The sequence below is a fragment of the Coregonus lavaretus genome (genome assembly GCF_964263955.1).
Source record: "Coregonus lavaretus genome assembly, chromosome: 23".
NCBI lineage: Eukaryota > Metazoa > Chordata > Actinopteri > Salmoniformes > Salmonidae > Coregonus > Coregonus lavaretus.
Genome location: NC_140010.1, coordinates 34,559,203 through 34,572,005, shown reverse-complemented (window position 1 = coordinate 34,572,005; position 12,803 = coordinate 34,559,203). Strand labels below are relative to the sequence as shown.

The window sequence follows — 12,803 nt, the reverse complement described above, 5'->3', positions numbered from 1 at the left end:
GTTTTAAGAGAAGAGATGAAGAGATGCTAGAACAAGGAGCTGAACCAGAACGAGGAGCTCCACCCTCTCTCTTTGCACGTTACAGGCCGAATGTTCCATCCCCTTCCAAAATTCAAATGGCTAACGCCATTGAAATCGTGATTTGTCCAAATAACCAGTGACGAAAAACCCAAACACTGGAACTACTGCTGCTCATTACCCCACGCATCCCATCCCTTCCCGACAGATTCTACGGTACCAGTTATGTTTACGTAGATCTGTCCACGAGAGATTAATCTCAACTCTGAAGATTAATAGAATGCAATAATAGGTCACTCACCCGGAACTGGCGACGGGGCTCCTCAAGGGACTCGGCAGGGGTGTCCAGTGTTCCCCACATGTATGCCAGCTCGGCCTCTCTCCGCTTCCATCTCTCCAGGAAGACCGTCGCCCACACCACGTTGAAAAGGGCAAACACTACACAGCAGATGTCCTGGCTGGTCTGTTGGGGAGTGGGTGAGCCATATGAGATACATACAAATCATAGGGACCTTCATACAGTAACTAAAAATAACAATGGACTGTATCATATTACAGTCAAGTAATTTAGCAGACGCTCTTATCCAGAGCGAATTAGAGGAGCAATTAGGGTTAAGTGCCTTGTCAAGGGTACATCGACAGATTTTTCACCTAGTCGGCTCGGGGAATTGAACTGCTAGGCTACCTGCCATATCACAGGGATAGTAAGAGCTGTGATGGGTGATACAGTTTTGAAGTATAGGCCAACACATCCATATTTTTTCACATGCTGTTTTATGCAGTGTTTGTGAAAAGAAACACCTACACATATTCCCACAATAGGTGAGTCATTTGTATTGTATAACTGTGAAATCCCATTGTGTATGGTAGCTACATTTAGCCTAATCCACGATCTGTTTGTGCTATCTTGCCAACTCCTATGTGATTGTCACTGGCAGATTAGGAAGTAGGCTGAACTACATTGTGTATCATACATTAGTTACTGTATGTTGACAGGTTTATTGACCAGTGTGTGGTCTCCATTGAGTCATGTGATGCTGGATCACCTACCTGGTCAGCCTCTGCCAGGATCCACAGCAGGAAGCCAATGACTGCCGGGTACAGCATGGAGTTGGTGTAGAAGCCCAGCCAGGCAAAGTACATGCCGATTTTCACCCCAAAGTAATCACAGATGTCATCTAACACACGTGGACCAACAACATGGACATTGCAGACAAAAGACAGACAAAATGGGTTATTGGCTTCAGCTAGTGAATGATCATTTTAAGAAATGTGTATCTTTCCATTGATATTGCATTTGTAGCGCAAATAATTGTAACAATAAGTCATGCTGTATTGTCACAACAGGTGCTGCTCACCCAAAGGCTGTCTCTCACAGACAGCTTGGACCCATGACGTCATCAGCTGACTGAGGATCCGTTGCTCGTGTAGAGGAAACACTTGACAGATTACTCCTCTGGCAACCAGCTCTGGAACTATGATAGAAAATGAATGCCATCTAGCAGAAGCTTTTATCCATAGCAGCTTACAGTCATATGCGTACATATTATTATTACTTTTTTTTAACGTATGGGTGGTCCCGGGAATCGAACTCACTATCCTGACATTACAAACTCTTACCAACTGAGCTATAGAGGAAGATGTTATTTATGGCCATACTCTCCAAACATATTTAAACGTCTGAGATCAGTCAACATAGTTATCAGTCAATAATGAAGCCGTCTTACTTTAGATGTTGTTGACATGCTGTAGAGACAGGGATTGATGAAATACAAAAATAACAGTTTACTGATTGGTTGTCCCTCCAGGAAGTGGATGTTGTGAAGGACCGCCCCTTGTTTTGCACGTAGGTTGTCCAGCCAGTACTTGATGATACTCTGACGCTCCTAAAGATAAGGTAAGATCGGAACAACCACATAGATTAAGGGAACAAGGTAAAAGTCTGCAACAGGACATGCACTATACACTACTGGTGAAAAGTTTTAGAACACCTACTCATTCAAGGGTTTTTCTTTATTTTTAATATTTTCTACATTGTAGAACAACTATAAAATAACACATATGGAATCATGTCATAACCAAAAAAGTGTAGTAACCAAAAAACAAATAAAAATATATTTTATATTTGAGATTCTTCAAATAGCCACCCTTTGCCTTGATTACAGCTTTGCACACTCTTGGAATTCTCTCAACTAGCTTCACCTGGAATGCTTTCCCCACATATGCTGAGCACTTGTTGGCTGCTTTTCCTTCACTCTCTGGTCCGACTCATCCCAAACCATCTCAATTAGGTTGAGGTCGGGGGATTGTGGAGGCCAGGTCATCTGATGCAGCACTACATCACTCTCCTTCTTGGTAAAATAGCCCTTACACAGCCTGGAGGTGTATTGGGTCATTGTCCTGTTAAGTGTGCCTTGAATTCTAAATAAATCACAGACAGTGTCACCAGCAAATCACCCCCACACCATAACACCTCCTCCTCCATGCTTTACGGTCTGTGGTCCTCTGTAGCTCAGCTGGTAGAGCACGGCGCTTGTAACGCCAAGGTAGTGGGTTCGATCCCCGGGACCAACCATACACAAAAAATGTATGCACACATTACTGTAAGTCGCTTTGGATAAAAGCGTCTGCTAAATGGCATATTATTTATTATTATTTACGGTGGGAAATACACATGCGGAGATCATCTGTTCACCCACACCGCGTCTCACAAAGACAAGGCGGTTGGAACCAAAAATCTCCAATTTGGACTCCAGACCAAAGGACAGATTTCCACCGGTCTAATGTCCATTGCTCGTGTTTCTTGGCCCAAGCAAGTCTCTTCTTCTTATTGATGTCCTTTAGTAGTGGTTTCTTTGCAGCAATTCGACCATGAAGGCATGATTCACACAGTCTCCTCTGAACAGTTGATGTTGAGATTTGTCTGTTACTTAAACTCTCTGAAGCATTTATTTGGGCTGCAATTTTTGAGGCTGGTAACTCTAATGAACTTATCCTCTGCAGCAGAGGTAACTCTGGGTCTTCCATTCCTGTGGCGGTCCTCATGAGAGCCAGTTTCATCATAACGCGTTATGGTTTTTACGACTGCATTTGAAGAAACGTTCAAAGTTCTTGAAATGTTCCGTATTGACTGGCCTTCATGTCTTAAAGTAATGATGGACTGTCGTTCTCTTTGCTTATTTGAGCTGTTCTTGCCATAATATGGACTTGGTCTTTTACCAAATAGGGCTATCTTCTGTATACCCCCCTTACTGATTGGCTCAAACGCATTAAGAAGGAAAAAAATTCCACAAATTAACTTTTAAGAAGGCACACCTGTTAATTGAAATGCATTCCAGGTGACTACCTCGTGAAGCTGGTTGAGAGAATGCCAAGAGTGTGGAAAGCTGTCATCAAGGCAAAGGGTGGCTATTTGAAGAATCTCAAATATAAAATATATTTTGATTTGTTCAACACTTTCTTTTTTACTACATGATTCCGTATGTGTTATTTCATAGTTTTGATGTCTTCACTATTATTCTACAATGTAGAAAATAGTTTTAAAAAAAACTTGAATGAGTAGTTGTTTTAAAACTTTTAACCGGTAGTGTATATGCAAAAGTATGTGGACACCCCTTCAAATTTGTGGATTCGGCTATTTCAGCCACACCCGTTGCTGACAGATGTATAAAATCAAGCACACAGCCATGCAATCTCCATAGACAAACATTGGCAGTACAATGGCCTTACTGAAGAGCTCAGTGACTTTCAACGTGGCACCGTCATAGGATGCCACCTTTCCAACAATTCAAATTTATGCCCTGCTAGGTCAACTATAAGTGCTGTTATTGTGAAGTGGAAACGTCTAGGAGCAACAATGAAGTGGTAGGTAGGCCACACAAGCTCATAGAATTGGACGGCAGAGTGCTGAAGTGCCTAGGGCGTAAAAACCGTCTGTCCTCGTTTGCAATACTCACTACCAAGTTCAAAACTGCCTCTGGAAGCAATGTCAGCACAGTAACTGTTTGTCGGAAGCTTCATGAAATGGATTTCCATGGCCGAGCAGCCGCACACAAGCCTAAGATTATCATGCACAATGCCAAGCGTTCGCTGGAGTGGTGTAAAGCGTGCCGCCATTGGACTCTGGAGCAGTGGAAACGCGTTCTCTGGAGTGATGAATCACACTTCACCATCTGGCGGTCCGACGGACAAATCTGGGTCTTGCGGATGCCAGGAGTACGCTACCTGCCCGAATGCATAGTGCCAACTGTAAAGTTTGGTGGAGGAGGAATAATGGTCTGGCGCTGTTTTTCATGGTTCGGGCTAGGCCCCTTAGTTCCAGTGAATGGAAATCTTAACGCCACAGCATTCAATGACATTCTAGACGATTCTGTGCTTCCAACTTTGTGGCAAAAGTTTGGGGAAGGCCCTTTCCTGTTTCAGCATGACAATACCCCCGTGCACAAAGCGAGGTCCATATGGAAATGGTTTGTTGAGATCGGTGAGGAAGAACTTGACTGGCCTGCACAGAGCCCTGACCTCAACCCCCATTGAACGCCTTTGGGATGAATTGGAATGCCGACTGCGAGCCAGGCCTAATCTCCCAACATCAGTGCCCGACCTCACTAATGCTCTTGTGGCTGAATGGAAGCAAGTCCGCGCAGCAATGTTCCAACATCTAGTGGAAAGCCTTCCCAGAAGAGTGGAGGCTGTTATAGCAGCAAAGGGGGGACCAACTCCATATTAATGCCCATGATTTTGGAATGAGATGTTCGACGAGCAGGTGTCCACATACCTTTGGTCATGTAGTGTATATCAGAGACGTTTCAATATGTTTGGAGATTATGGCCATAACTGATACAAACCCGTGAGGTGAAAAAGCACAACTCGCTCTCTATGTTCTCATAGATGTTATCTTCTTCACAGGAAAACCTGCGTGTTCCGCCGCCGTACTCTGGTTTCACCAGTTTGTGCATTCCCAACAGCTCTGCACCACGCAGCAAGCTGAGGAGAAATAGAGAATAAGGGGAATTAGGAGGTCAAAGGTCATTAGCGGGTCAAATATTGGCTTTAATTTACAGTCCTGTTTCAGTCTCTATTTACCTAGCCTGATCCCATATCTGACTGTCAACTCCTCCTATGGCCATTGTCACAGAACATAATTATCTGGAACAAGGCGTCCAGGCCACTATTTATGAATTTGATGTTTACGAATGATGTGGTAACAATGTGAGTACTTCAGCTGCCAAATGGTACATAATAATATAATATGTCATTTAGCAGACGCTTTTATCCAAAGCGACTTACAGTCATGCGTGCATACATTTTTGTGTATGGGTGGTCCCAGGGATCGAACCCACTACCTTGGCGTTACAAGCGCCGTGCTCTACCAGCTGAGCTACAGAGGACCACATAGTGGTGCTTGTTTCAAACAATCACAAAGAAACAAAATAGTACTTATTAGGTAATTATCAAGTTTTCAAGTTTCAAGTTTTAATGTCACGTGCACAAGTACAGTGAAATGCCTTTCTTGCAAGCTCCAACCCCAACAATGCCGTAATCAATATCAATGTAGCACTAAAAATAGCATAAGGTAGAACAAAAACACACACAATAAATATAAAGAAGAAATGAGAAGAACAGGAGAAAGTAAGTAAGCATTCTACATACAGTGGGGGAAAAAAGTATTTAGTCAGCCACCAATTGTGCAAGTTCTCCCACTTAAAAAGATGAGAGAGGCCTGTAATTTTCATCATAGGTACACGTCAACTATGACAGACAAATTGAGAAGAAAAAAAATCCAGAAGATCACATTGTAGGATTTTTAATGATTTTATTTGCAAATTATGGTGGAAAATAAGTATTTGGTCACCTACAAACAAGCAAGATTTCTGGCTCTCACAGACCTGTAACTTCTTCTTTAAGAGGCTCCTCTGTCCTCCACTCGTTACCTGTATTAATGGCACCTGTTTGAACTTGTTATCAGTATAAAAGACACCTGTCCACAACCTCAAACAGTCACACTCTAAACTCCAGTATGGCCAAGACCAAAGAGCTGTCAAAGGACACCAGAAACAAAATTGTAGACCTGCACCAGGCTGGGAAGACTGAATCTGCAATAGGTAAGCAGCTTGGTTTGAAGAAATCAACTGTGGGAGCAATTATTAGGAAATGGAAGACATACAAGACCACTGATAATCTCCCTCGATCTGGGGCTCCACGCAAGATCTCACCCCGTGGGGTCAAAATGATCACAAGAACGGTGAGCAAAAATCCCAGAACCACGCAGGGGGACCTAGTGAATGACCTGCAGAGAGCTGGGACCAAAGTAACAAAGCCTACCATCAGTAACACACTACGCCGCCAGGGACTCAAATCCTGCAGTGCCAGACGTGTCCCCCTGCTTAAGCCAGTACATGTCCAGGCCCGTCTGAAGTTTGCTAGAGTGCGTTTGGATGATCCAGAAGAGGATTGGGAGAATGTCATATGGTCAGATGAAACCAAAATAGAACTTTTTGGTAAAAACTCAACTCGTCGTGTTTGGAGGACAAAGAATGCTGAGTTGCATCCAAAGAACACCATACCTACTGTGAAGCATGGGGGTGGAAACATCATGCTTTGGTGCTGTTTTTCTGCAAAGGGAGCAGGACGACTGATCCGTGTAAAGGAAAGAATGAATGGGGCCATGTATCGTGAGATTTTGAGTGAAAACCTCCTTCCATCAGCAAGGGCATTGAAGATGAAACGTGGCTGGGTCTTTCAGCATGACAATGATCCCAAACACACCGCCCGGGCAACGAAGGAGTGGCTTCGTAAGAAGCATTTCAAGGTCCTGGAGTGGCCTAGCCAGTCTCCAGATCTCAACCCCATAGAAAATCTTTGGAGGGAGTTGAAAGTCCGTGTTGCCCAGCGACAGTCCAAAAACATCACTGCTCTAGAGGAGATCTGCATGGAGGAATGGGCCAAAATACCAGCAACAGTGTGTGAAAACCTTGTGAAGACTTACAGAAAACGTTTGACCTGTGTTATTGCCAACAAAGGGTATATAACAAAGTATTGAGAAACTTTTGTTATTGACCAAATACTTATTTTCCACCATAATTTGCAAATAAATTCATTAAAAATCCTACAATGTGATTTTCTGGATTTTTTTTCCTCATTTTGTCTGTCATAGTTGACGTGTACCTATGATGAAAATTACAGGCCTCTCTCATCTTTTTAAGTGGGAGAACTTGCACAATTGGTGGCTGACTAAATACTTTTTTCCCCCACTGTACAGTGGGGAGAACAAGTATTTGATACACTGCCGATTTTGCAGGTTTTCCTACTTACAAAGCATGTAGAGGTCTGTAATTTTTATCATAGGTACACTTCAACTGTGAGAGACGGAATCTAAAACAAAAATCCAGAAAATCACATTGTATGATTTGTAAGTAATTAATTTGCATTTTATTGCATGACATAAGTATTTGATACATCAGAAAAGCAGAACTTAATATTTGGTATAGAAACCTTTGTTTGCAATTACAGAGATCACACGTTTCCTGTAGGTCTTGACCAGGTTTGCACACACTGCAGCAGGGATTTTGGCCCACTCCTCCATACAGACCTTCTCCAGATCCTTCAGATTTCGGGGCTGTCACTGGGCAATACAGACTTTCAGCTCCCTCCAAAGATTTTCTATTGGGTTCAGGTCTGGAGACTGGCTAGGCCACTCCAGGACCTTGAGATGCTTCTTACAGAGCCACTCCTTAGTTGCCCTGGCTGTGTGTTTCGGGTCGTTGTCATGCTGGAAGACCCAACCACGACCCATCTTCAATGCTCTTACTGAGGGAAAGAGGTTGTTGGCCAAGATCTCGCGATACATGGCCCCATCCATCCTCCCCTCAAAACGGTGCAGTCGTCCTTTCCCCTTTGCAGAAAAGCATCCCCAAAGAATGATGTTTCCACCTCCATGCTTCATGGTTGGGATGGTGTTCTTGGGGTTGTACTCATCCTTCTTCTTCCTCCAGACACGGCGAGTGGAGTTTAGACCAAAAAGCTCAATTTTTGTCTCATCAGACTACATGACCTTCTCCCATTCCTCCTCTGGATCATCCAGATGGTCATTGGCAAACTTCAGATGGGCCTTGACATGCGCTGGCTTGAGCAGGGGGACCTTGCGTGCGCTGCAGGATTTTAATCCATGACGGCGTAGTGTGTTACTAATGGTTTTCTTTGAGACTGTGGTCCCAGCTCTCTTCAGGTCATTGACCAGGTCCTGCCGTGTAGTTCTGGCCTGATCCCTCACCTTCCTCATGATCATTGATGCCCCACGAGGTGAGATATTGCATGGAGTCCCAGACCGAGGGTGATTGACCGTCATCTTGAACTTCTTCCATTTTCTAATAATTGCGCCAACAGTTGTTGCCTTCTCACCAAGCTGCTTGCCTATTGTCCTGTAGCCCATCCCAGCCTTGTGCAGGTCTACAATTTTATCCCTGATGTCCTTACACAGCTCTCTGGTCTTGGCCATTGTGGAGAGGTTGGAGTCTGTTTGATTGAGTGTGTGGACAGGTGTCTTTTTATACAGGTAACGAGTTCAAACAGGTGCAGTTAATACAGGTAATGAGTGGAGAACAGGAGGGCTTCTTAAAGAAAAACTAACAGGTCTGTGAGAGCCGGAATTCTTACTGGTTGGTAGGTGATCAAATACTTATGTCATGCAATAAAATGCAAATTAATTACTTAAAAATCATACAATGTGATTTTCTGGATTTTTGTTTTAGATTCCGTCTCTCACAGTTGAAGTGTACCTATGATACAAATTACAGACCTTTACATGCTTTGTAAGTAGGAAAACCTGCAAAATCGGCAGTGTATCAAATACTTGTTCTCCCCATATACAGGGTCAGTTCCAGTACCATATTTACAATGTGCAGGGACACTGGAGTGATGGACGTAGAGATGTATAGGGGTAAGGTGACTAGGCATCAGGATATATGATAAACAGAGTAGCATCAGAGTAAATAATGATTGTACATTACCAGTCAAAAGATTGGACACACCTACTCATTCAAGGGATTTTCTTTATTTTTTAAAACTATTTTCTACATTGTAGAATAATAGTGAAGCCATCAAAACTATGAAATAACACATATGGAATCATGTATTAACCAAAAAAGTGTTAACCAAATCAAAATATATTTTATATTTGAGATTCTTCAAAGTAGCCACCCTTTGCCTTGATTAATGCTTTGCACACTCTTTGCATTCTCTCAACCACTTCATGGGAATGCTTTTCCAACAGTCTTGAAGCAGTTCCCACATATGCTGAGCACTTGTTGGCTGCTTTTCCTTCACTCTGCAGTCCAACTCATCCAAACCATCCCAATTGGGTTGAGGACGGGTGATTGTGGAGGCCAGGTCATCTGATGCAGCACTCCATCACTCTCCTTGGTAAAATAGCCCTTACACAGACTGGAGGTGTGTTTTGGGTCATTGTCCTGTTGAAGAACAAATGATAATCCCACTAAGCCCAAACCAGATGGGATTGCGTATTGCTGCAGAATGCTGTGGTAGCCATGCTGGTTAAGTGTGCCTTGAATTCTAAATAAATCACAGACAAAGCACACACACACCATCACACCTCCTCCTCCATGCTTCACGGTGGGAACCACACATGCGGAGATCAACCGTTCACCTACTCTGCATCTCACAAAGACACAGCGGTTGGAACCAAAAATATCACATTTGGACTCATCAGACCAAAGGACAGATTTCCACCGGTCTAATGTCCATTGCTCGTGTTTCTTGACCCAAGCAAGTCTCTTCTTCTTATTGGTGTCCTTTAGTAGTGGTTTCTTTGCTGCTATTCGACCATGAAGGCCTGATTCACACAGTCTCCTCTGAACAGTTGATGTTGAGATGTGTCTGTTACTTGAACTCTGTGAAGCATTTATTTGGTCTGCAATTTCTGAGGCTGATAACTCTAACGAACTTATCCTCTGCAGCAGAGGTAACTCTGGGTCTTCTTTTCCTGTGGCGGTCCTCATGAGAGCCAGTTTCATCATAGGGCTTGATGGTTTTTGCGACTGCACCTTTAAAGAAACTTTAAAAGTTCTTGAAATGTTCCATATTGACTGACCTTCATGTCTTATAGTAATGATGGACTGCCGTTTATCTTTGCTTATTTGAGCTGTTCTTGCCATAATATGGACTTGGTATTTTACCAAATAGGGCTATGTTCTGTATACCACCCCTACCTTGTCACAACACAACTGATTGGCTCAAACGCATTAAGAAGGAAAGAAATTCCACAAATTAACTTTTAACAAGGCAAACCTGTTTATTGAAATGCATTCCAGGTCACTACCTCATGAACGAGAATGCCAAGAGTGTGCAAAGCTGTCATTAAGGCAAAGAATGGCTCAAATATAACATATATTTTTATTAGTTTAACACTTTTTTGGTTACTACATGATTCCATATGTGTTATTTCATAGTTTTTCTGTCTTCACTATTATTCTACACTGTAGAAAATAGTAAAAATAAAGAAAAACCCTTGAATGAGTAGGTGTGTCCAAACTTTTGACTGGTACTGTACGTGAGTGTGTGCGTGTTTCAGTATAAATGTGTGTGTTGGAGTGTCAGTGTGCAAGAGTGTGTAGAGTTCTGTTAGTGTGCAACGAGAATACAAGGGTCAGCTCAGATAGTGGGATATCTTACTTCTCGAATGTACTTGTAATGTAGAACGTATATCCCTGTGTGTGTTGATGCTGTCGGATCTGGATTGTAACTTGTGGGATTCCCAGTCGAATATGGTTCAGCAGCCATAGCAAGGTGTTGTCATCTATGGTGTCTACAAAACATAAATGGTCAGTTCTAGAGTCTGACTCCACAGCCCAATTTCCATTCATTAATATTGAACCTGTTACAATCATTCATTGCTTGACCATTTTTTACACTTTACATTCTAGACATTCATCAGACACTCTTGGAGCCACTTAATTAGTTTATTCAAATAAGGAGGTTGAAACAACGACATTCTCCAAAGCTTGACGGAAGTAGCAGCAGTAACAGTGGGAGGACGGATCCGTGGAAAGGTCAATCCAATCAAATAAGGTAAACGCCTGAGAGTTTATGGGGCAACGCACCACCGCATTTATTTCATCCCATCAAGAATCAGTGCAATAATTCATATCCAACCCAGTTTCATTTTGATCCATGTTGAAACTTGGTTTGACTTGATTCCTGAAATTGATCCATGTATAGCATGCATTCCCATAGCATGTGCAGAATCCTAGAGTACCTTACTCTGTAATAAACATACAGGTAATGGATGTGATTCAGTAGTCCCCGTGAACTGTTCCATGTCACGTCTCCGAGTGATTGGCTCATTGCCCACAATGGCCAATAAGATTCCCCCTCTACGTTTCCCATCATGATTGAGGGGAATGAACCATAGAAGGTGAATGTGGTGATTAAGTGTACCTGGGAATGTCATTAGGAGTTCACAGTCTTCGGTGGGAACCATTTTTAGCCAGGATTTATGGGACATGATGTACCGTCTGGCCTGCGAGAGGCGTTTCCCAAACAATGTATCTAAAGGGGGAGCGGTAGAGGGGAGGAGAGAGAGAGGGAGAGGGAGAGGGGAGAGGGGGAGGGGGGAGACAGATGGAGGTAAGAACAGTTCTCATCAGTGCGGTGTAATGGGGACAGGGGTGACAGAAGGAGCGAGGGAGGATTCTACCGAAGTGCCAAATCCTCACCGCCAGCTTTGTCACTTTTCTACTAATCAACAAGGCCAAAGCAGTTTGTTACTCCTTTCTCTCCTCTGACAATTTGAAATGGGCACAGATCATCCCAAATCATGAAAGAATCAGAAATGACAATTTTCTACATTGACATAAATAAAAAGGCATTAGCTTAAAAGAGGTTCCTCTTGTACAACACTGGGCCTGTGTAATTCTAGTAGTTTTTTGCACAACAGAACATAAGGCTAACCATTACTAAGCTGCAGTACTTGTAGGGTAGCTTTTGAACACCGCTCTTGAAAACCAACCACTACATGGGAGGTACAAACCACAGGCTCCAACTTAACCAGGTCAAACCACATGTGACACGATAACGATGAGAATCTCGAATGCTCTTTTCAGTGCATTTACCCACTGAAGTGGTAAAGCCACCTATTACTTGCATGGAAAGTAGTCCTCTAACCTTCCTCGCCCCTCTCCCCTTCTCTCTCTCCCATTCTCTCTCACACACAGACACCCACAAACACCACTAGGTTGTAGCGGGTGAGCAGTGTATAGTTTGTGCAGTGAAATGTATCTTGTCACTCTAACAGGGCACCACTGTATGGCTTTTGTTCTGAACAACATTAACTACTCTACTCTTTCTTGCACAGCCACATCTTCACTGCCAAGTTACAATGTTTAAACCTATGACAGCACCATACCTGGGACTTTTAGTGCTGGGACTGCTAAGGGACTAGTAGCTATACTCCACTGAAGAGAAATATAAACGCAACATGTAAAGTGTTGGTCCCATGTTTCATGAGCTGAAATAAAAGATCCCATACGCACAAAAAGCTTATTTCTCTCAAATTTTGTGCACACATTTGTTTACATCCCTGTTAGTGAGGATGTATCCTTTGCCAAGATAATCCATCCACCTGACAGGTGGGTCATATCAAGAAGCTGATTAAACAGCATTATCATTACACAGGTGCACCTTGTGCTGGGGACAATAAAAGGCCACTCTAAAATGTGCAGTTTTGTCACACAACACAATGCCACAGATTTTGAGGGAGTGTGCAATTGGCA

The 12,803-nt window shown here is 43.0% G+C and overlaps 1 protein-coding gene across 1 annotated transcript in view; it reads right to left on the bottom strand.

Annotated features, from left to right (window-relative positions):
• Positions 1-12,803, bottom strand: part of LOC311150493 (anoctamin-8-like) — a gene marked incomplete at both ends in the record, with an annotated part of 46,233 nt that overhangs the window by 17,244 nt on the left and 16,186 nt on the right. The window contains 7 exons of the mRNA XM_084187989.1: positions 320-481; positions 1,069-1,196; positions 1,377-1,493; positions 1,808-1,904; positions 4,863-5,001; positions 10,705-10,837; positions 11,470-11,580. Of these exons, the coding sequence (XP_084044115.1) occupies positions 320-481; positions 1,069-1,196; positions 1,377-1,493; positions 1,808-1,904; positions 4,863-5,001; positions 10,705-10,837; positions 11,470-11,580 (887 nt within the window). The remainder of the gene's footprint in view (positions 1-319; positions 482-1,068; positions 1,197-1,376; positions 1,494-1,807; positions 1,905-4,862; positions 5,002-10,704; positions 10,838-11,469; positions 11,581-12,803) is intronic.